This window comes from Topomyia yanbarensis, chromosome 3 (assembly GCF_030247195.1).
Source record: "Topomyia yanbarensis strain Yona2022 chromosome 3, ASM3024719v1, whole genome shotgun sequence".
Classification (NCBI taxonomy): domain Eukaryota; kingdom Metazoa; phylum Arthropoda; class Insecta; order Diptera; family Culicidae; genus Topomyia; species Topomyia yanbarensis.
In genome coordinates, this window is record NC_080672.1 from 125,175,140 (window position 1) to 125,199,736 (window position 24,597).

The 24,597-nt window shown below is 42.2% G+C and overlaps 1 protein-coding gene across 4 annotated transcripts in view; it reads left to right on the forward strand.

The window, feature by feature from the left end:
• The window catches only part of LOC131691713 (protein yellow-like), a 57,134-nt gene extending 32,765 nt beyond the window's left edge, over positions 1 to 24,369 (forward strand). For 3 of the 4 annotated variants that reach the window (XM_058978322.1, XM_058978321.1, XM_058978323.1), the window contains exons 2-3: positions 22,168 to 23,007; positions 23,066 to 24,369. In XM_058978322.1, the coding sequence (XP_058834305.1) occupies positions 22,515 to 23,007; positions 23,066 to 24,126 (1,554 nt within the window). In that variant the 5' untranslated portion in view covers positions 22,168 to 22,514 and the 3' untranslated portion in view covers positions 24,127 to 24,369. Of the gene's footprint in view, positions 1 to 1,903; positions 2,038 to 22,167; positions 23,008 to 23,065 lie in introns of those variants that run through there. The other variant, XM_058978324.1, reaches the window with a different exon arrangement.
• The last annotated feature ends 228 nt before the right edge of the window (positions 24,370 to 24,597 follow it).

Here is a 24,597-nt window from a genome sequence, read left to right on the forward strand (position 1 = left end):
CTTATGCGAGTCGAAAAAAAATTAGGTTGACGTTTTTCAGAGTGATTGCATAACCTTTCTATATGAGAAAGGCAAAAATGTGCCAAAATCCAAAAAAGTGAATCGTCGTCAAATTTTTTTTTTGAGTTTGCATCAAATCTCGACGTTTCATGCAACTTGAACACATTTAGCATCAAAAATAAAAATTCTATTTTTAATTTTTCCTATAGTTTATATGAGAAATTTCTGTGTGGCCGCACGCTGAAACCCGTAATTCCGGAACCAGAATTCCGATCGATCCAAAATTCAATAGCAGCCGATGGGAAGGTTGCACCTTTCATTTGAGACTAAGTTTGGGCAAATCGGTCCAGCCATCTCTTAGAAAAATGAGTGACATAATTTGACACATACGCACATACACACACACATACATACATACATATACACATACACACACATATAGACTTTTTCCGATCTCGACGAACTGAGTCGAATGGGATATGACACTCGGCCCTCTGGGCTGGGATTAGGTTGTCGTTTTTCAGAGTGATTACATAACCTTTCTATATGAGAAAGGCAAAAAGCTACGTAGCATGACATGACCCCCTACCCCCCTGTCGTCACACATCATCACAAAATACAAAACTCCCCCCTCCCCCATATAATGCTACGTTATTTATGGATGATCCGTTATGATAGCTGCCCGATTGCCGCGATTTTCATAGAAGAGAGAGCGCGTATATGGCACCCCTATCCCATTCGTATTGCACTGACATAAGTCAACATCTCAGCGGGCACACAAATTATGGGCCCCACTGACAGTTCAAATTGTTCTGCTTGTTTTGCTCGAAGCTCGATTTTCACTAGTCAGATAACGTACGGCAGACATTTGTTAAAAAGCGAAAATATTGGATAGCTAATTGAAGAAATGTGTTGTTTTGGGCATGTCGGTGAATAACAAAAACTTAACACTATGGTGCACCAACAAATTAAACGAACTCGACTATCACAAAATTGTGTCGAATGAAATTGATTCTATTTATTGTGGATCGATCCTAACGCGACGTTTTAGATGTTGGCATAGAAATCATGCCGGCGTAGCTGAGAGGAGTGACCGGGGCTGGTTGGCCGAGTGCCGTTTATGAAAAGGCTATTATACGCAGTAGCGACATCTATAGTGATTTTGGTGGGGTATTAGGTCACCAATGTTCCGACGTAATTTCAGATGTTTTGGTGGTGCGTTTGTACAGGAACACGTTTGTTCTTTTTTCGGCACTAATGAGTAAATTTCTGTTTCTGAAAAATAATATGTGTAACGCGAATCAATTTACGTCCGATTTGCAATAACCTTGTACTGCTGGAAATGGTATTCAAAACCCAACAAAATGGTATAACGGTTACCAGTGTAACCATATATTTGTTTGTGTAAATCGTGATTGTTCTCGAAAATATACATTGAGGTAGGTTGGCCGAGTTCTGTGCGGGGCTGATTGGCCGAGATGTAAATTTAGTGTAGAATAATGTGCACTTTGATATTTGTGAAATGCCAACCTTTTTCAAAGCAAAATTTGATATAATGCTAATATTATAAGGAAAAATATACACGAGAAATAAATAATAAAAATAATCAAAAATATTACCAAATAGAAATAAGAGATTAGAATCATTAAAAGTCGGAAATTGTTTATAAAAAAGTTGATTCCGATATTTTATGAATTAAATGCCAAGCAGGTTTCAGAGTCTTTTGCGTGTGCCACTTCATCCCTGAAATTTTTCCTCCTGATGAGTTTCTGGTGGGATTAGTCACACTCGTCCATTAGCATAGAATCTGCTGCAGATGTAAGCCTCTCTGAAGACGTCAGACCTCTTCCCAAGGCGAGTAAACGATCTGATTCGAAGAAGTGGCAAGTTCGTAAACGCAGATCGTCTCAAATTTTGACCGATTCCCCAATAAAAGCTGCATTGGGGGAACAGAAAAATGAAATCAAACGTAAGCGTACGCTGGCGGAGGAAAAAAATCAGCGAGAGCTATTAAAAAATTCACTAAAGCTGCCAAAGGTAAGTCCAAATAAGTTAAAAAGACTAAAAAGTGAAGAGTGGATTTACAGATATACGAAAAAACGATCTTTTTTAATTAAAAGTTTTCCACTGATACATTTGACATGTTTAACTTATTTTACCAAACTACCCCAGCCCTGGGGTTGGTTGGCCGATTTTTCTATCCGCATTTGTTTGCTAATAACTTTTTCCCTGATTTTTTCATGAATGAAAAAAATACATATGTGCTCAAGGGTTGTATCTTCATGACAGCGCAAACCGGTTTTCAAAAGGTCTAACCAGAAAGAGTACAGAAATTCCGAAAGCAAAATTCGGCCAGCCAGCCCCGGTCTCCCCTACCTGAGAAAGAGAGAGAGAGCCTGTCACCGCTTCGTCAGGATGAATTGAATGCGCTTCTCATGCGCCATTCCCACGTTCAGAACATTGCGTGTCGTTGATGTTGTGTGTGAGCGCCTCCATTAAAATGCATGCGACTAATTTTAACCTACCGTTAACGTACTGTACCAGTGACAGAAGCCTGCCGTATCGTATAGATCGTGCTTTTAATTCCGTTCATTTCGTTTGCAGACTTGGGGGTTGAGGTGATTGGATATTGTTTTTACCATTGTTCACTAGACCGAATCATGATGTCCAAAAACAAGAAGGCGTTTGAAGCATGTGGCGTCTGTGGAACATTGCATGGGGGTGTTTGGCCTTACTTTATTGATAGTTTAGAGAGCTTCTTCACATAAACTTAAAAATATTTTATTCGTCTCGCGTGCGAAGAACTGTGTTCTAAGCGCTTTAGAGCGCCAATACCTTGTAAGCAAGCTCGCTGAACTATTATTTTGTCCATTGATGTCCTCATCGTGCAATGTTTCATTTGGAAGTATTAGGTTTGTTCCAGAGGTGGGTAAGAAAACCAACCGGTAGGTAGGGGAAGATGGGGTAAAACGCACCCCCTAAGGAAATATGATCATAACTAAGCTATAGAACATCAATTGGGAGAATTTAATTAATGATATCGTGTAGCCAACATTTTCCTCTGTAATCAAAACCATAACGCTTTGCAAAATATTCAAAAACATGAAAATAATTCAATTTTTCAAAATCATTAAAAATAACCTTTCGAAAAATAAGCGGGGCAAAACGCACCTGTGCGGGGGCAAGATGTACCACAACAACGGGGCAGAATGCTCGGTGAACAAGCAAGTAGTTTTGTTTTCTAACGAGATTTCACAAAAGTGTGCCATTAAATAGCCTTAGGTTATGCAATTGGTATGTTTTCAGAACGATTTTTCTGTTTTCGATTCAAAACCAGCAAAATCAGAGAAGAGGGCATTTTGCCCCCGATGGAGCAGAGATATAAATTTAGCAAAAAGTGAATTATTTAGTAGATTTTTCATATGTAGTGCGATAGAATAATGAACAACGGTGTAAATAGATCTGGAATGCTCTAATATAATAGTAAAACAGTATTTCTAAGAGCGAAAAATCCTTGTTGCACGAGCAACAATAATTACATGAGAAAAGCACGTTTTTGTTTTTTGTTTATTTCTCGAGCTGCTATTGATGTACGGTTATCAAACTTTGACAGTGTATGTTTACTATGGCGGACTTCCGACTGGTGTTACCGTTTTCTAGAAATTTTCAGCTGTTTTCGATATAATCAAGGGGTGCATTTTGCCTCGGGGGTGCGTTTTACCCCATCTTCCCCTACATGTACTGGTATGGTTTCCAAAATCTCAACACGTGTAAACGAGTGATGCACATCGTATTCGGTTTTGATTTCGTTCACACGGTAAACGAAAGAAAAACCTCCACAGAGTCTCAGTTTCTAAAACCAAACCGAGCCACTCAGCACCGTTTACATGAGTGTACGAATTTCAACTTGTGTTGATGTATTCTCAGCAGCGGTTTCCAGCCCCCTGGCAACCCTATACCATCATATTGAGTTTGACATCGACCGACATATATGGAGTGTTATAGCTATAAAGCCCCAAACAAAGAATTATGGCACTATGCTCGATATTCAAGCATTCCACACGACGTTTTGCATCTTGTGGGATGATTTAATATCATATCATTCAGAAAATCGACATTTTGTAACTAAATACAGCTTCTAATCATTCGGTTCAAAATCAATGTTTTGCCTTTCATGGCAGTGATGCTGGCTGTACAGAGACGTCGTCCTTGACAGGGGGCTGGCGGTTTCGGTTTGGCTTTAGAAAACCGAGCCTGGTTTTTTTCTGTACACGGTAAGCACCGAAGCAGTAAATTCGTCTGCAGTGCTGCCGAATCAACTGAATTTAGTTCAATTAGTTGTTGAGAGTCAATGGGGTAATATCGAAATGGCTGGTTCTGAGCAGTTGTTAAAAGTTCAACAATTGATGTTTATTTCAATGCTGAACCATGAAATGTAGATATGTTTGATTTGGCAAAGTTGTCTAGAGCAAACAAATTGATGTTAATGTCAAAATAAATAAATTGAAATTAAAGAAAACAATGAAATCAGCATTTTCAATAAAATAACAAAAACAATAAAATCAATTACATTAATGAAATCAATAAAATTAATGAAATCAATTAAACATAACTTGAATCACTTGAAACTTCACATTAACACTCAATGCATTCAAAGTGGCCTGTATTTATATCGCCAATAGTCGTATCAATGAGATCTAATCCACGTCTGGTTGCGCTGGTTAGGCGATTCTCGAATAATCTCGAGCACACATTTTGTATACATATATCCTTACACGCATTTTGTATACATATATCCTTATTATTACTGCTACGGCGCATCGTATTGATACATCTATCCTTGCACAGAGGCAATTGCGTGTATGTGTGTGTTATTTACATATGGTAAGCAACTCAGACGCAAGTGGGGGGAATCTCACAATTAGGTGCTTATTTACTGAGTTCTGGTAATACGTATTTCTGTTATTTTTGCTGTTATTGTACATCGTTTTGAAACATCTAGAACATTCGGTCGCGAACATTCGAGTTTAGAGAAAACTACCACTATATTATTCAATTACTAAAAAACTTAATTCATTGAGAACAGCAATCAACTAACGAATAGCAAAAACACTTTCATTTTACAGACCGCCGTTAGAAACTAAGTTTCTTTAAGGAATAAATATTTCCGGCGGTACCAATCGATGTGTGTATGTAAATCTACTGCAGAACAATTAAATTTTTAAAAAATGTTGCGCAATAATTTGAATAAAAAAATTATTCACATTGTGTCCAATCACGCAGTTGTCTGTCTCATTACAACAAAACATGTAAAACGACCTTCAATCATTAGGGTGGATATTGGTCCACAATGTAACCATGCTAGTTGTTAAATCATCATGAATAGGCCGCCATTTTGAATTTCTAATTTACGACGCAATTCAAGTTTCGTTTCCTTGGAAATATATGCTTATTTAAATATGCATGCTTTTAAATGCTAAATCGTCGTGAAAATAACACCATATTGGGATGCAAAATAACGACGAATAACAACTTTTAATCTCTACACAACTTTCCGATATCTAAACTACCCTTGTTTCATGACATTTTTTACGATTAAAACGTTATTGAACATCAGTAGTATTGAATATAGCTCGCCATTTCAGATTTTAAATGACGGCAGGCATCAATTTGCGATCTTTTGACATATTTCTTACATTTTTTCAATAACCGAAAAAATACCTTATATTATACCCAAAAGAAATTTGTTTAGAATTCTTAATGAAAATACTAGCAGCACTAGCATAGCCGATAAACATCAACCCGAATACACAACCGCAACACAACCGAAGTTTGGTTTCGTTATTCTCGTGTTTCCTTCCCATACTCGTGCACCGGTAAACGAAAATCAAAACCAATCCGCGGTGCTGTGTAAACGAAACTCGGTTTGGTTTTCGTGTCTCGTATAAACACAACCAGCGATATGACAGCACACAATGTAATGGAAACATAAACACTTGTGGAAATTTGGTTTACCGTACCGGTACTCAACCGGTATTTTCCCACCACTGGTTTGTTCCAAATAGCAAAAAGGTTCTTTATGGACAGACACTCTGAGCTACCAAAGGGTGTTATAAAAGGCCAAGTAATTCTCTAAACAGGAGAGAAGGTTGGCAAATTTTTAATCGATTAACATATCGGTGTAATTGCGAAATATTTTGCTTCTATAATGTTTTTTTTATAAATTTTGTTAAACACGAATCTGTTCGCTTAATGCTTATAATTATCGTTGAATTAAATTAGTTTGCAATAAATTCCCAAAAGGGAATATTGGACTAAAACGCTTTGTGCGTTAAGGGCACAAGACCTAACATAAATTAAGTTTTGCTTTTTTGTGTTTCGAATTCATCTCGTCAGTAACTAGTACCATCTGGGTGTCTAGTTAGACGATACATCTAAAACTAATACCCAGTTCTTAAACCAAAAGACACGAGTTCGTCTTCGCTTTCTCGTCAGCAAACCAGAGCTATATTTGCTTCCCGGGACACCACTTTGGACATTTGGCTAGGCGTTCACATATGTCGTGTGAACTGTTTGGAATTTTTTGTGTCTAACTAGTGCTAATTTGGGTACTAGTTTTAGATACATCGTCTAACTAGACACCCAGATGGTGCTAGTTACTGACGAGATGAATTCGAAACACAAAAAAGCAAAACTTAATTTAAATTAGTTATTTTTGTTCCTTATGTTTACCATTACTGTTTAGATTTCTAGTACTAATATCACGCTTGTGTATTGTCGGTTGCATATTCGCCGCACAAAATCATTTGCTTCAGATACTTGTGGAATTTTCGATTGATTGACACCGGTGTAGTGGAGTGCATTGGAACTGCACCATTTTTGCACCTTCTAGCAGAAGTGCAGAAAACTGGGTATGTTACATTGAAGTGCAGAAAACTGGGTATGTTACATTGGATACTTCTGCTAGAAAGTGAAAAACCAGTGCACTCAACTGCACCGGTGCATATTAATCGAAAATCCCATTAGGTAATGATTACTTTATACCGCTCAAAATGCACTTCAGGTAGCATGACGCGTGCGAATAATGTTTGAATTACAATCGGTATATTTTTCATCGTTCGTAAAGAGAGTAAGCATCTCGCTCCATTGCCCATAGCTTTACCATTGTTTCTACACGACTTCCATGTTACACCGAAATAAAGCGACAGAGTATAATAAAATCATTCACATGCCGATTGACAAATATTTGATATAGCTAAACATAAGTAACACACCCGACAGTCGGCTGTCCGGAGTTGAAGTTTGTTGCATGTTTCTACAAAATGAGTAGCTCCGAATTAATTCAACAAGCAATCAAATTTTCGACAGCCGGCTGCCCAGATCAATATACACATGATAACACTTCTGAGAGCTGCACCGATCATATCACTTATCAAGGTGAATCCAGATTTGTGTAACTTTTTCCCCATCCCACTAACAAAAGCTTCTTCCCGTGGCAAACGTGGAGATGCAGAGGTATACACGGTCTCCGTAATAACGTTTGTCACACTAACATTCCTTTCCTTTCCCGACGACTGTAAAGACGTGGCCGGCGCCATTATTGACATTTCAAAGTGTAGAACTCTCGGAATGTGCACATTGAGGGGTGGATAGCTACTCCCAGGCTACATCTGTTGATTCTCTGTGCAATTTCGCTTGTTCTGGTCAATCATGGAGTAGCAACTACGAATTGTGCGGTCATCATGCTCATGCTTAAGAGATCTAGACTGTCTTTTAAAAAGGGTTGAACTTTTTTTACCAATTTTTTTTTTCAAATGGCTTTAGTCTAAAATGACAAATCCTACAAAAAATGTTGTAGGAGTGATTTTCACAAAATTAGTCAAATTTTTTAATAAAAATATTGAAAAAAATCCTCATTGATTCCTACACTAAAAAATCGATTTTAAAAATTTAAAGTCGATTTACAAAAAAACCCTATCTTTTATTTGGATGAAATTTTGTTCAAAGATAGGTAATTATGATCCCTCCCTACCGTCAAAAATTCAGGTTGGGCACTTTCAAGGAAAAAAAGCTATTGAAAAAAAACTTTTCTTTATTCAAACTGAATTTTTTTGCAGTATTTTTTTTTCGAAAACTAATCCAATAAAAGTCATAATCATCTCAGAATCCAATAAAACTCCACTCTTCCAGTCTTCCAGTCTTCCAGTCTTCCAGTCTTCCAGTCTTCCAGTCTTCCAGTCTTCCAGTCTTCCAGTCTTCCAATCTTCCGGTCTTCCAGTCTGCATTAAAGTTTGTAATAAAAATACACCAAATTCGTTACTGATACTTTTTGCATGTATCAGGAAACTAGCAGTTGGGAAATTGGATTATGAGATGATTATGGCTTTCATTGGTTTAGTTTTCGATAAAAAATTCAGTTTGAGCAAGGAAAAGTGACGCGTGTCTCATACTCACAACTCGCGAGAACTGTGCAGTCGGTTACATGAACAAAAAGTATGTTCAGCATATCTACCGCAAAACGATTCATCTCATTCTGATGATTCCAACAGCGTTGTATAATATTGTAGTAGAAATGGGCTTTCGCTCGTTATGGGCAATGATGCAAATGCTCATCACATCATTTGGGGCAGCTCAGACGTCATTCTGAATAACTCTAAACTGATGGAGTACATAAATAGTACAAATCTCTATATTCTGAAAGCATTTGCGAGGTCTTGGAGGGAGGAAGTGTTAGATATAACGCTTTATTCTGAAAGAGTTTTGTATGAGCTGGAAAAAATTTTCTTCATAAATATAATGTCTCGAACTTATTATTGCTTGTAAAGTATATATTAGAATTCAACATAGCGGTATACAAATTCAAATTTGAGTCGATGTATGTGCTCAAAGAACGCGAACTAGTTATGAAATTAGCGTTTCGACTTCGTTTCATCAGACTCCGACACTAACTTAGTGAAAAAACTAAGCTAGCGCCGGATAGACGCTAGATCCACAAACGTAGACACTAACTGTGTTCATGAGCAAACTTGTAGTCCAGGGTGATGTCCCGCAAAAAAGTAATTCATTTTTAAACCGATGAGAACTAGTGAAATCGAAGCATTTGGTACTTAGCAATCCAATGCAAGATACACTATGCTATTTTGCTTCTTAGTCCTTGTAGCGGTCATGTCATATTCAGCAATATTTTTCAAATTTAGTAGAACCAGTCTGATTTGTTTGCGCCAAGAGTTAGACAACCTACCGTTGATCGACTCTTGCGCAACACCCTAGCAAGTACTCCTCTCCGCGATGGGAAGAAATTAAATTGCCTGTTGAGATTCTCCTGAAGACGAAAACCATGACGATCCTTCGCTTGGAATGCATGATGGAAAGGGACAGATAGAGCCAAAGGTTAGCTGACAGAATAAAACAGCTAGTAGGGTCGTTGATTTCCGAACTTGTCCGAAGAAATTTGCGGGAAAATACGCGCTTCCTGTAAGTTCGTACGAAATTACCTTCCCTAATCTGAGGATTAACGCTGCTAGTCCATTTCGTCCCAGTCCACCAAACGTTTTGGAAGCTCGCGTGATTTGTCCGGTTTAGTTTGTCCAAAGTAATTAATGTGACGTGATAGTACTGTGAATTTTGTCTAATTCTTTGCTCTCCCGCCCTAATAGCTCAAGTATAGTCTAAAAGGGAGTAAAAAGTGCGTTTGTAGGAAAGTGTGTGCAGAAAGTTGCTAGAAAAGGTAAATGTGCTCAACGTTAGGTGCCATTGACCCCAACGCATATGCTAACGACCCCGTTTGTCGTAGGCAGACGGCATTCTATTTTCTATTCCGCACAGCTTGCCGACGAACGAGAGAAGAGGCAAAACGAAGGAAAGCAGCACGCGCGCAAGGACGAATTTGAATCCGGCACCGTTACGCCGCCGGAAGGAAGGACGGTCCATCAATAAACCGTCTCCTTCAATCGCCGGGAAAACCATCGCAGCTTTTCCGGCCGAATAAAGCAAGCATCAGCAGCAACTAACAACCGCTGGTCAGAAACCGGCGCGGCCGATCGATGTAATCGCCCGTCATCGAATCGCCCGTCATCGAAACAGCCACCGTATCGCAGAACGATCGACAGCAGCAGCAGAAACCAACAGCAGCAGATTGGGTGAGTCGTATCGTTCTTGCTAGATAAGTGTGAAGGGTGGCGTCCAGGGAGGACGCCACAGTGATTTAATCCGGAAGAGCGCAAAACGCTCGAGAAGTCGTCCACGGACGGCGAGATTAGGGACGCGTCCATGAAGTGAGGTTGTGTGTCGGCCATTATATCGAGTTCCGTTTTTATGAACGCCACACACAACCAAATTAATTAGCCACCCGGGTGCAGAGTGCTAGCCAATAGAGCACTGGATCAGTGAGGGGACGTCACTAAAAGTTTGGGAGAGTTTTGATGGAAAAAGCACACAGTATGGTCAATGAGCACAGTAGGGAGAGAACACGCACACAGACATAGAAGATAGGCCTAGAATTTAAAATTGGAACAATACAAACAAACATGCAATAGTAATGAGAATCTTTCCGTTTTGTACCGTAAATAAATGTTGTTTAGTGTAAATGTAGCGAATGTTTTGTAGATTCATGTAGTACTCCCTTATGGTTTTAGTCTCGTTCTAGTATGGTTACGTCACTTCGTTCGGTGTAGTTTTCGTTTCGTTTCACTGTCTTCCGCTTGGCGGAATTTGATGAGTGGTGAAAGCTTCGCTTTCAACGTGTTGTGCCACCTGTTGATGAGTGGCTGCAGTTCCAGTGATGATAAGTTAGGTATGGGGAGTTTCTTACCGCGAATTATCTGAGGGTGATGAGGTTTTTAATGATTGCTGCTAGTTGATAATAGGGTCGTCTACCCAACTTTTGGAGGCTGATTTTTGATAAGCCTGTCTGATTCGATCCTGATTAATTTCTTTTAGGTGAATCTTCTTCAGGGACTCGCCCTAAGAAGAGTCTCATCCGGGCAAACAAATCTTGGCGTGCAGTCTTCCTACGGGAAGTGGCGCATAAGCTGCACGCTTGCTAGGGATCGACCAGGGCTGGCTACAAATTGGCGCCCAACTGCAGGATTTTTCGGAATTCTTGAAGTATATTTGGAGAATATTGTTGAAGTTATGATTGTTTTCGTCATTTATTTTCGTTCTTATGTACATTTTTAGTCTAGGTTCATTTTTGTAATTTATGTAGTATTTAGGGTAATGTAACATATTTTGGAGACCGTTTATTTTGGAGAAATATCATCAGGCATATTTTTTTGGAGAAATTTATTGAGGATACAGAAATATTTTGGGGTTTATAAGGAATATTCTTGTGATGTTATCGTTGTGTGGGAACATTTATTAGAGATAAGGGTTTATATTTACCATTTTTTGTACATTTTCTATACTATTTTATTAAATTTTACATATTCAAAAAAAACCGAAATGGCTTCTAAGTTTCCGAGAGCCGACCACTTAACCAATGAGGAAGTGGATTACGAGCTCATAATCCGTGGTAAGGTGGAGGAAACAAAAAATGATTCGGAAGCCAAATACCGACTGTTACGAAACCTTTTTTACGAAGATGTGAGGGAAAATCGGGATTATCCGTCGCGGTTTACTATCGAACAAGAGTTCGATCGCGTGTCAAGTATAATCGATGTTTTGAGAGGAAAGTTGGAGAAAGGTCCAGATGAAAGGTGCATTTCCCGTTTGAAACATTACGCGCTTAGGGTCGCCCGAAGCATCGCCGAGGATCCGGGATCCGAAGCCATGCGTAAAGAACTCGTGGGGGAAATTCGAAGTGTGTTGAACAAATTTAGTGGGAAGAAGGGTTTCGAAAATTCTCATTCAGAAGAAGTTGTCAATAATCAGCAGATGGCATTGGAGTCAGGGAATGATGATAGGAAAGACGAGGAGCATCGAGACGACGGACAAGAACGCGAAGACAGGTCGTCTGATGAGCATTCGAAGCGATCCCTTGGAGCTATTCCCAAAACGGCAAGTGAGGAACAACTGAAGAGGGAAATCCAATTAAACAACGAAAACAGAATGCTGAGAATGCAAGTGGCTGAGTTGAGGCGAGAATTGGCAGAATTTAGACTGGCAACCCAGATACCGGATCCGACGAGGTTCGTCAACCCTTCCAATCGAGGGCTTCAAGTTCCTGAGCTGATGAGTAGGGTGGAGTTCGACAGAGAAGCGCAACCGACACCGTACAACCGAGTCAACCGTCCAGAAACCGAACGCAGGCTGAGAGAAGAGGTACCACAACGACGATATAGCGGCATTCCACAGACAAGACAGGATGAGTCCGATGGAGGACGAGCGATTCGAAGGGAATCAGTCGAACGACGGATGGAGACAGTAAGCGACCGTTCCTACTACGATACACGAGACGGTCAGGAGCAAGCGCGACAGTTGAGCAGAATGTATGGTATGGAGACGAGAATAGCTGAACGGGAGGATCCAGCTGATAGACGGTGGAGCGACAGACGGAGTTTTTCTCAGTGGGATAGTCGAGGTAATCCCACCGGTGGCCTGCATCGAAGGCAGAGTGCAGTACCCCTGCAGAGTAGCGAGGACGAAGATGGGTATGACGCTGAGGAGTTTCGCCCAAGACGTCGTGTGAATCGACGAATCGCGGATCGCGAGATTCAGGATGCAGACCGGCGTATGGAGAAATGGCATCTAACTTTTAGTGGCGACCCCCGCCATCGATCGTTGGAAGATTTTCTCCATAAGATTCGTAGGCTAGCGCGAATGGATCGGATCGCAGACGACATCCTATTGCAGCGAGTGCATACCATATTACGGGGAGATGCCTACGATTGGTACTTGTGCTACGCTGACGAGTTCCTAGATTGGCAGGACTTCGAGGAGAAAATCCGTTACATGTACGGTAACCCAAATAAGGACCAAGGAAACCGTCAGAAAATCTACGAGCGGAAACAACTTCGGAACGAGCCGTTTTTGACGTTCAAGACGGAGATAGAGCGCTTAAACAAACTTCTATCGTCACCGCTAGATCAGGAAAGAATTTTCGAGGTCATCTGGGACAATATGCGCCCACACTACCGTTCAAAACTAGCGTGTAGAACGGTACGAGATGTGCGAAAGCTTGAGTACTATGCGTACCGCATTGATGCGAACGATCCGGCACTCAGGCAGTGTCGAGAAGGACCGACACGTAACACGACGGGTCTACACAACATCGAGGCTGAAGAGTCGACGGGGTTCTATTCCGAAGCAGAAGAGGTGAACGCGTTAGGAAAAAGGTTCGATGGTGATCGGCGGGCAAAGGAGCAGTCCAAATCGGTAACGCGTGCTCAACAACCCAGTGCCACGCCGGCAATCGAACAGACAAATGGTCCCCTTTGCTGGAATTGCCGCCGAACGGGACATATTTGGCGAAACTGCAGACACGAAAAGCAGTTGTTCTGCTACATCTGCGGAACACCCGGTAAGACGACGGTGACCTGCGAGAACCACCCACGGATTGACCGGGACAGGATAGGTAATCCATCGGGAAACTAGGTCAGGAATGCGCAGTAGGGAACAACAGCATTCCGCCGACGAACGATGTTCCCAGTTCTAGTCCGTTTGAGGACCCGTTTCTGAAGGTGTGTGAAGTAAGGGTCCACACCGAGAGCAGCCCTCACGTAACCGTGAAGATTTTTGACACCGATTACGACGCTCTACTCGACTCTGGAGCAAGCGTCAGTGTCACGAGCATGACTGATATTGCCAAAAGATATGGACTGACGATGCAGCGTAGCCCGCTGAAGATTGTCACGGCCGACAAAACCGTACATGAATGTCTCGGATTCGTACAGCTACCGATGGTATTCAAGGGAATGACCAGAGTGATCCCGACGCTAGTGGTACCGCAGATTTGTAGAGAGCTGATCCTGGGATACAACTTCTGGAAATCGTTCGGAATCGAGCCGATGATTGAGGGAGAGCACGGATTTGAACGAGTGGCCACTGTTGAGACAACTCCAACGGGAAATGAAAAGGTGGATACGATCCAATTCACCTTGCTGCCGATCGAGACGCTACCCGCGTTGAAGAATGTTGACCCTGATGCGACGTTGGATATTCCGGCTCTAGAGCTACCGGAACCATCAAAAACGACTCCGGAGACGGTAGAAACGGAACACGATCTGACACCCGTTGAACGCAAGGAGCTGATTGAAGCAATCAAGCAATTTCCATGCACAACAGAAAATAAGTTGGGTAGGACCTCGTTGTTGCAACACGAGATTCGGTTGACCGAAGAAGCAAAACCGAGAAGACAGCCATGGTATCGGTGTTCACCAGCAGTACAAGCGGAAATGGAAGCTGAGATTGAACGATACAAGCAGATGGATGCTATCGAAGAGTGTTCGAGCGAGTGGGCCAGCGCTTTAGTACCAGTTCGGAAAGCGAATGGTAAACTACGAGTCTGTCTGGACTCTCGCAAGATAAACGCCTGGACTAAGAAAGATTCGTACCCGATGAGGAATATGGGAGAGATCTTTCATCGTTTAGGGAAGGCGAAGTATTATTCGGTAGTGGATTTGAAGGATGCCTATTTCCAGATTCCTCTAAAGGAAGAATCAAGGGACTATACGGCATTCCGCACACCGCAAGGCTTGTTTCGGTTCAAAGTTTGTCCGTTTGGTTTAACAAACGCACCGTTCACGATGTGCCGGCTTATGGACCGGGTAATCGGATTCGATCTCGAACCAAACGTTTTCGTCTACCTGGACGATATCGTGATAGCGACGAATTCGTTCAGTGAGCACGTGAGACTACTGAAAATAGTAGCAGAACGTTTGGCAAAGGCAAATCTGACGATATCGCTTGATAAGAGTAGATTTTGTAGGAAGCAGGTGACATATCTCGGGTACCTGCTAACGGAGAGCGGAGTATCCATTGACAATTCACGGATTTCGCCAATCCTCGACTATGCTCGTCCGAAGAACGTAAAGGATATTCGGCGACTGCTCGGTTTGGCAGGGTTTTACCAGCGCTTCATACGTGACTACAGTCGCATCGTAGCTCCGATATCCGATCTGCTGAAAAAGTCGAAAAAGAAGTTCGTGTGGACGGAAGCAGCAGAGATAGCGTTTGGAGAGCTAAAAGCAGCTTTGGTGTCGGCACCGATTCTGGGGAATCCAGACTTCGGAAAACCGTTCACGATTGAATCTGATGCGTCGGACAAGGCAGTTGGTGCAGCGCTGATACAGCACGTTGATGATCAGCCGAGAGTGATCGCATACTTCAGCAAGAAGCTGAGTAGCACGCAACGGAAGTACGCCAGCGTAGAAAAAGAATGCTTGGGTGTGTTGCTAGCAATTGAGCATTTCCGCCACTATGTGGAGGGTTCTCGCTTCAAGGTGGTTACCGACGCACGTAGTTTGCTGTGGTTATTCACGATCGGGGTGGAATCGGGCAATTCGAAGTTGCTAAGGTGGGCTTTGAAGATTCAGTCATACGACATCGAGTTAGAATACCGGAAGGGTAAAAACAATATCCTGGCAGATTGTTTGTCGAGGTCGGTGGAGACGATATTTACCCTGACTGCCGATGTTGAGCATCAGGAATTAGCGACGAAGATTCAGACAGACCCAGCGAGTTTCCCGGATTTCAGGGTGATAGACGGACTGATTCTGAAGTACGTCAAAGGGAATGGAAAGGTGGAAGATACACGATTCCAGTGGAAGAGATACCCATCGAAAGCAGAGCGGAAGGAAATCGTTCAAGGAATTCACGATCAAGCTCATCTCGGTCCAGAGAAGACACTAGCAGCGGTGAAGGAGCGCTATTTCTGGCCACGAATGAGCAGTGAGGTCAAAAAGCAGTGTCAGGCATGCCTTGCATGCCAAACTAGCAAAGCGACCAATCAGAATACGACTCCTCCGATGGCAGAGCAGAAGAAGATTGCTCAGTACCCCTGGCAATTTCTGGCTATGGACTATGTCGGTCCACTCCCAGCTTCCGGCAAAGGCCGAAGCACTTGTCTCCTAGTCGTGACTGATCTCTTCAGCAAGTTCGTACTAGTACAACCGTTTCGGCAGGCGACCGCGGAAACGTTGGTACAGTTCGTGGAAAACATCATCTTCCTGTTGTTCGGTGTTCCGGAAGTGATCCTGTCGGACAATGGGACACAGTTTACTTCGGCAATGTTCCAAAGTCTGCTAGCGAAGTACAATGTGACGCACTGGAGAACTCCGAACTACCATCCTCAGGTTAACGATACGGAACGAGTGAACCGTGTAATCACGACAGCGATACGAGCCTCCATCCGGAAAAATCACAAGGAATGGGCCAATAATTTACAGCAGATAGCCAATGCCGTGCGCAACTCAGTACACGACGCAACTCGCTACACTCCGTATTTTGTTTTGTTCGGCCGGAATATGGTTTCCGACGGTAGGGAATATCGCTATCTGAGGGATTCGCAAACGACCAACGATGGTCAGCTGAAGAACGAGGAAAGGGAGAAAATGCTCGAAGAGGTTCGGGAGAACTTGAAAGCGGCGTACAGCAAACACTCGTCCTACTATAATCTTCGCTCCAATGCCAATTGTCCAACTTACTCTGTTGGTGAGAAGGTTCTGAAGAAAAACATGGAACAATCGGACAAAGGCAAGGGATTTTCTGCAAAGCTGGCCCCCAAGTATGTGCCAGCCGTAGTGAAAAGGGTAGTAGGAACTCACTGTTATGACCTTGAGGACTTGAAGGGGAAGAGACTGGGAATTTTCAACTGCAAGTTCCTCAAGAAACTTACCCATTCAAGTTCCGCTTTATAGACACCGATCATTCGTTGATTGGATAAAAGTCAAGCTATGTACCTCTCAGTATTTACTGATTGAGACAACGCACCATGATGCTTTTGCTCTGGTTGCAGAAAATACTGTACCGCAGTTCGTAAAGTTAGCATTGTCCTTCAGACAGTGCACCCCCACAACAACTTTCATTTACTGGGGGCAACCTTGTTGCTAAGATCTTCATTCTAGCTCAAGAAGAACTTTGCGAACGTGTTGGATTATGGTCATTTTATATCTCCTTGAGTTGCAGCACTCTTGGGTATAAAACATTTGTTACTGAACGAACTAGTTCCCCTCGACCTGAAGACAGAGCGAGTCCTTGATTTCATCAGGACGATGACCTATAAAACCAAGAACTCGGAGCCACCAGTGCGTTGATGAGGAGTACCGCGAAAATTCCGCGAGAAGCAACAAAGCGTGAGTTTAAGACGGGGGAATCTTAAACGTTGATCGTAAAATAAGACTCAGAAGTCCTACAGACGATGTTGAGCAAACCCGAGTTAATCGAGCTGTCAGTAACAAATTGCTTTAGCTGAATAGCGTTGCAATTTAAAGAAATCGGCAGTGTTCCTGGAAATTTAACCATGTTTGGAAAAAACACAGGTTGTATTGCATCGGGATACACATACCTTGTTAACTACCTATACGAGACATGTGCAAGGACGAAGAAAGGGGATTGTGCCTTTGCACGATCACCCAATGTATAAAATTTTGTAAATACTATTTTTCGGATATAAGTAATGTTAGTTTGTAATTCACAATGTTTCCTTATATCTATGTTAGTACTTAAAATTATCGTATATTTGCTTATATTCATGTTATGTGTTAATTGTTATTTATTTTCTTTGTTATTTATTTAAGTGTTTATTTATTTATCACAATATTTAACAAAAATTTTGGGATTTAGTGGGTTAATGTTTAATGTGGGAGTTTATGTTAAATGTGGGTTCACGTTGGGGTAGGGGTCCTTCGGGTTGATTGACATCTTGGGTTCCGCCGTCCGATTGTTCCTAAAATGAAAAAGAAAGCATTAAAATTTGTTCACACACTTACCTTTAACTGGAAGTCAACTTCCCTTCTCGGCATCCGTTAGAGCTGTCTTCAAATAGGCCGTTTGAGGCAATTCCCGTTTGCTGGCAGCAGTCCGTCCGGCGTGTGCTCGCCAAAAGTAGTTCCGGCCTGGTGCCGTGGTCCGTATCCGCTCCTAGTTTAGCTGCATGCAACATCCTTCAATTCTAAAATCTATCAATCTTTTGTCAGCCGGTCTGGCAAACATTAAAGAAAATCATGTAAACTCACCCATCGTCTGCTTCAAGAGTCCAAATCCGTCCGTCCAGAACCGTCCAGTGCTGCGCGGAAACATCCCTGCCTCCATCTAAGTAGAATTGTTTTGGTTTTTGGTGGGTCCGTTTTAGCCTGGAAAAAACAGTAAAAACAACAAAAATTAGTTCACTCACCTTCCATTACGTAATCCGTCTTTCGGAAACGTTTTATCTGCACGTTTTTTGAGCCATTTCGGTATAATATTTGGTAATTTACCTGGAAAATGTACAATTACCGCACAACACAACATTTCACTTGTGATATTTTTTGGTTTGACGTTTCTCTTCGTTGCGGGTTGGTAGTTCAGTGTATGCGTGAGTTAATGGGAGCTTTAATAGGTTTGGGTACTTTTTCATTTTCGTTGCATTTCTGTTTTGTCGAAAGTTTTTTTCGACGTAGGAAATGTAACGTAAGATGGATTTATGGGATATGTGGTCATTTAGGGTATGTGTTCGTATTGTCGGAATACATCCGGCGTTAATACATAACCAAAATGATTGTTTAGGGAGATATTTTCGGGGGATATTTTCGGGGGATTTTCGGGGGTTTTCGGGGGATATTTTCGGGGGATTTTCGGGAGATATTTTCGGGGGAATTATGTGCAGATTTCTCACTAGCTGAACTATTTCGGCGTAAGAGTCACTGCAAAGGAAATTATGAAGTTCAGTTCTGCGTTTTGTCTAGTAGAAAGTGTTTATTCAGGGAAGAGCTCTGAGGTGCTTTCAAAAGACAAAACTGTGCGGTAAATTGAGTGAAGGGATACATTTCCAACGTAAGGATTGGAGTAGTTCTGGAACTCAATAAGCCTGTTTCTTGTAGTATTTATGAAGTTACATTGGGAATTATGTTGCATTGAGAGTCGTAAGAAACTCAGTGTATGTTGTAGTGTTGGGGTTTCGGCTTGATCTAAAATTTCAATATTTTGGTATCAATGCCAGTATTTTGGGGAGTTGTTGCAGTCTTTGAGTGTTATATATCTGAACTACCGGAGCGCAACAGGGGAAATGTCAAATCCATCAGTATTTCTGTATTCAAGGCGAACCTAGGATTAGTTGTACATAACATTTGTAAATAGTAGTTGTAGTTTTTTTTCTATTGTTAGTCTTAGTCATTTTCGTAAAATTGTCCCTTACGAAAATTTGGTATTAATCCTAATACCAAATTTTCGTAAAACAAGCCTGGTGTTATGTAGCGGTCATGTCATATTCAGCAATATTTTTCAAATTTAGTAGAACCAGTCTGATTTGTTTGCGCCAAGAGTTAGACAACCTACCGTTGATCGACTCTTGCGCAACACCCTAGCAAGTACTCCTCTCCGCGATGGGAAGAAATTAAATTGCCTGTTGAGATTCTCCTGAAGACGAAAACCATGACGATCCTTCGCTTGGAATGCATGATGGAAAGGGACAGATAGAGCCAAAGGTTAGCTGACAGAATAAAACAGCTAGTAGGGTCGTTGATTTCCGAACTTGTCCGAAGAAATTTGCGGGAAAATACGCGCTTCCTGTAAGTTCGTACGAAATTACCTTCCCTAATCTGAGGATTAACGCTGCTAGTCCATTTCGTCCCAGTCCACCAAACGTTTTGGAAGCTCGCGTGATTTGTCCGGTTTAGTTTGTCCAAAGTAATTAATGTGACGTGATAGTACTGTGAATTTTGTCTAATTCTTTGCTCTCCCGCCCTAATAGCTCAAGTATAGTCTAAAAGGGAGTAAAAAGTGCGTTTGTAGGAAAGTGTGTGCAGAAAGTTGCTAGAAAAGGTAAATGTGCTCAACGTTAGGTGCCATTGACCCCAACGCATATGCTAACGACCCCGTTTGTCGTAGGCAGACGGCATTCTATTTTCTATTCCGCACAGCTTGCCGACGAACGAGAGAAGAGGCAAAACGAAGGAAAGCAGCACGCGCGCAAGGACGAATTTGAATCCGGCACCGTTACGCCGCCGGAAGGAAGGACGGTCCATCAATAAACCGTCTCCTTCAATCGCCGGGAAAACCATCGCAGCTTTTCCGGCCGAATAAAGCAAGCATCAGCAGCAACTAACAACCGCTGGTCAGAAACCGGCGCGGCCGATCGATGTAATCGCCCGTCATCGAATCGCCCGTCATCGAAACAGCCACCGTATCGCAGAACGATCGACAGCAGCAGCAGAAACCAACAGCAGCAGATTGGGTGAGTCGTATCGTTCTTGCTAGATAAGTGTGAAGGGTGGCGTCCAGGGAGGACGCCACAGTGATTTAATCCGGAAGAGCGCAAAACGCTCGAGAAGTCGTCCACGGACGGCGAGATTAGGGACGCGTCCATGAAGTGAGGTTGTGTGTCGGCCATTATATCGAGTTCCGTTTTTATGAACGCCACACACAACCAAATTAATTAGCCACCCGGGTGCAGAGTGCTAGCCAATAGAGCACTGGATCAGTGAGGTGACGTCACTAAAAGTTTGGGAGAGTTTTGATGGAAAAAGCACACAGTATGGTCAATGAGCACAGTAGGGAGAGAACACGCACACAGACATAGAAGATAGGCCTAGAATTTAAAATTGGAACAATACAAACAAACATGCAATAGTAATGAGAATCTTTCCGTTTTGTACCGTAAATAAATGTTGTTTAGTGTAAATGTAGCGAATGTTTTGTAGATTCATGTAGTACTCCCTTATGGTTTTAGTCTCGTTCTAGTATGGTTACGTCACTTCGTTCGGTGTAGTTTTCGTTTCGTTTCACTGTCTTCCGCTTGGCGGAATTTGATGAGTGGTGAAAGCTTCGCTTTCAACGTGTTGTGCCACCTGTTGATGAGTGGCTGCAGTTCCAGTGATGATAAGTTAGGTATGGGGAGTTTCTTACCGCGAATTATCTGAGGGTGATGAGGTTTTTAATGATTGCTGCTAGTTGATAATAGGGTCGTCTACCCAACTTTTGGAGGCTGATTTTTGATAAGCCTGTCTGATTCGATCCTGATTAATTTCTTTTAGGTGAATCTTCTTCAGGGACTCGCCCTAAGAAGAGTCTCATCCGGGCAAACAAATCTTGGCGTGCAGTCTTCCTACGGGAAGTGGCGCATAAGCTGCACGCTTGCTAGGGATCGACCAGGGCTGGCTACATCCTGTCACTAACTTAGTGTCGGATTCTGATGATACGAAGTCGAAACGTAAATTCCATAACTAATTTAGTTATAGGTTTCAGGTAAATGAGGTTTTACAATTTTCTCGTTAGTGGAGAGAAATTAATTTTTACCCAAATTTTTCTCTTCTAAGGAGAAATATAGCATAGTGTATTGAAATTGTACATTTTTGTTGAGTAATGGGATGTAAAATCAATATTTAGATTTCTGTTTGCCATATATCCCGTTATAGTTATATGTGTTATAATTCAACAAATACCTTGTGAAACCTTTCCAGAAGATATCATAGAAAAAACATGAAAGGATCGAATGCTCGATTCTCAATCACTTATCACTAATAATAGGATAAAATAATGAGTCCATCCATTTATCGCACTACACTTGAGTGTAAAACAAAAATGTTTCATAAAATACAACCCAAACACCATCCCTGTAATATATGAAAAGGCTAAATATCACACTTTTACTCATCTTGGTCACATGCTTGCGAAGTGATTTAAAAGACAAATTTAAAATGCACAGACCATTATCAAATGACTGTGTTTTCGCTTTCCATTGCGAATTGCTCACGCTCCTTCAATTAACACCGGCGGATCGGTAATTGACTATTTTAACAGACAGAACACGACGGCTGCTCAGTAGAAATTTACCTGCAAATATAAAGAGAAAAGCCTTGATTAGTAGGTACTAAACATTGAACAAAGTCACAAAATCGCGATGCACCCCGACGACACGACACGAACGGGAATCGAGTGTAAATCGAATCGGTACTTTCAAAACACGTGATGATTCGATTTCCATTCGTGTTTCAAATCTATCTAGACACTCGGGGACCGAAAGCGACCCAAATATTTAAGTTTGAAATAATTAAATTAACGAGTATTTATTTTGTTTGTTATTTTTCTCATCAGATTTTGCACCCAGCACCCAGCAACGAAGTCAGTGCGGATGTTCAAGTGATAATTGAAAATGAACATGTGATGGAGTAGTGAGGCCACCTACATATCAGGGGGAGGAGAGAGGAAAAGTTCGCCTTTGCAAAATGACACGATAAAGTGCTAAAGATACTGTGACTAGAATTAACGATACAGCAGTGTTGTAGTGAAACGTACGTAGTTAGAATCTAACAAGAAGAACGATACCGAAGGAAACAGTCATTCATTAGACACCTAACGATAATTGGCGATCCAGCGCGGAATCCGTCTATAGAAGTTATTTTGAACAGTTCGAGCAGTGTGCAATTGAAATTTACGTAAAAATGACAGTGAATAGTTTGTTGGTGGTTCTTTGTTTAGGCCTTTTCGTGATTGGATCCCGGTCACAAGAGCCGCAGCCGAATTTCAATCCACCTACGCCCGGTAGTCCGACAACGCAGTCGGACCGACAGTTCCGAGTTGTGTACGAGTGGAATGTTCTGGACTTTGCATTTGCCAGTGAAGATGAACGTGCCCGGGCTTTATACCTTGGGGAATATATTCCTAAAAACGTGCTGATATCTGACTGCAAACCATACGCAAACCGACTGTACGTTACGGTACCTCGCATGCTGGCCGGCGTTCCAGCCACTCTCGGATACTTCGTCCGGCCGGAAAACAATGGACGATCCGACCCGGAGATCGTCCCGTTCCCATCCTGGGAAATGAATCGTCGAGGAAACTGTTCTGCGCTACAATTCGTCCAGGGCATTTCCGTTGATAAGTACGGCATCATGTGGGTAGTGGATTCCGGGCGAACAGAAACACTGCAGAGAGGTAAGCTGACAAGAAATTTCATTTATAACAGTTTAAGAAACAATTTTCATTCTTACAGGCGAAAATCACGTAACCTGTCCACCGAAAATTCTACTCTTGGATCTTAAACGCAACGGAACTGTCATCATGCGATACGAATTTCCACCAGAGGTAGTACCAGCAGGAGCCAACTATCTGAACAAATTGGTCATTGACGACGCTTTCGGAGGATTTGCGTATATTACTGACAACAGCGGCGGCGATCCGGGAATCGTTGTCTACTCCCGGCAACTCAACCGTTCCTGGAAGGTGCGAGAAAACAACTCGATGCGAGCTGCCCAGAATGCTGTGCGCTTCTCCGTTAACGATACCGAGCTAAACTTTTCGATCCATATCGACGGAATTGCTCTGGGTCCGTACTACAACCCGCACATTCAGAATGACATAGATCCACAGAACGATCCTTTGATCGGCAATCAGAACTACGAACGTAATGTTTACTACAGTCCACTATCCAGCTATCACTTGTATTCTCTGCCAGCTTCTTTGCTTCGAGATCCGGAATTTGTTCTAAAAGCCAGCCCGCGTGACATTCTAGAATCCGTAACCGACTACGGTAGAAAGAGTTCCCAAACAGATGGAATGATTATGGACAACCAAGGCGAACTCTACTTCGGTTTACTTGGTGAACATGCAATCGCCCGGTGGGATTCGTACAAACCTTTCACCGCAAAGAATCAAATCGTAGTAGCGCGTGACAAGACCCATATCCAGTGGATCGACGGAATGGGTTTCGATCACGAGGGCTATCTTTACGTGGTGATTAACCGACTGCACAACTTTGTTGCTGGAAAATTGCACACCGATGAGGTCAATTTCAGGATTCTTCGATCGAAAACAGGAGCTCTTGGCTACGTCCAGACACCAGACAATGTGTTCAACAACGATGTCAGATACCGGTATGATGGCCAGGTTGACAACAGTTTGGTGCACTACGGTGTTTCGTCGACGACGCCCGTCTCAAGTCGGCTGGAAACGGCAGGCCTATTCGGTAGCGGCAGGAATGGGGCAAAGACCACACTCGGCAGTATCATCACGATCGCAATCTGTACGCTGGTAGCCAAGCTTCTCACAGTATAGGTTGCGTTGAATATTTCGTGAGGCACCGAGAACCTGCCTTGAAAATAATTCCTGATTTCAGTTACAGTTACCGTTCAGTATCTTAATTATCGTATAAGTGGAAGTGCGTTGTAAATAATTGATGTTACGAAATGTGAATAGATTTTTAAATTTACCAAACTAAATGTTGATATTTTGCGGTTAAAAACTGGCGAAAATATAAATCTTAAAATAAACGAGTTCGGGTGCTTTTGGAAAATGTTATCTGACCGATATCAATTCAATTTGGAATTTTTTGGTCATTCAAAATTAATCTTTCACACCAACGAAATACAAACTGAACAAAACATCACGATACCGTCGGTATGAAAATGAAATTCTCGCAATTTTTCCCACAGCCTGCTGCTCTAATCCAGTGCGGTAAACGGAAAACATTCCCCAGTTACATGATGATGACATGCCGTGAGCTCACACCAGTTAAACCACAGAGGA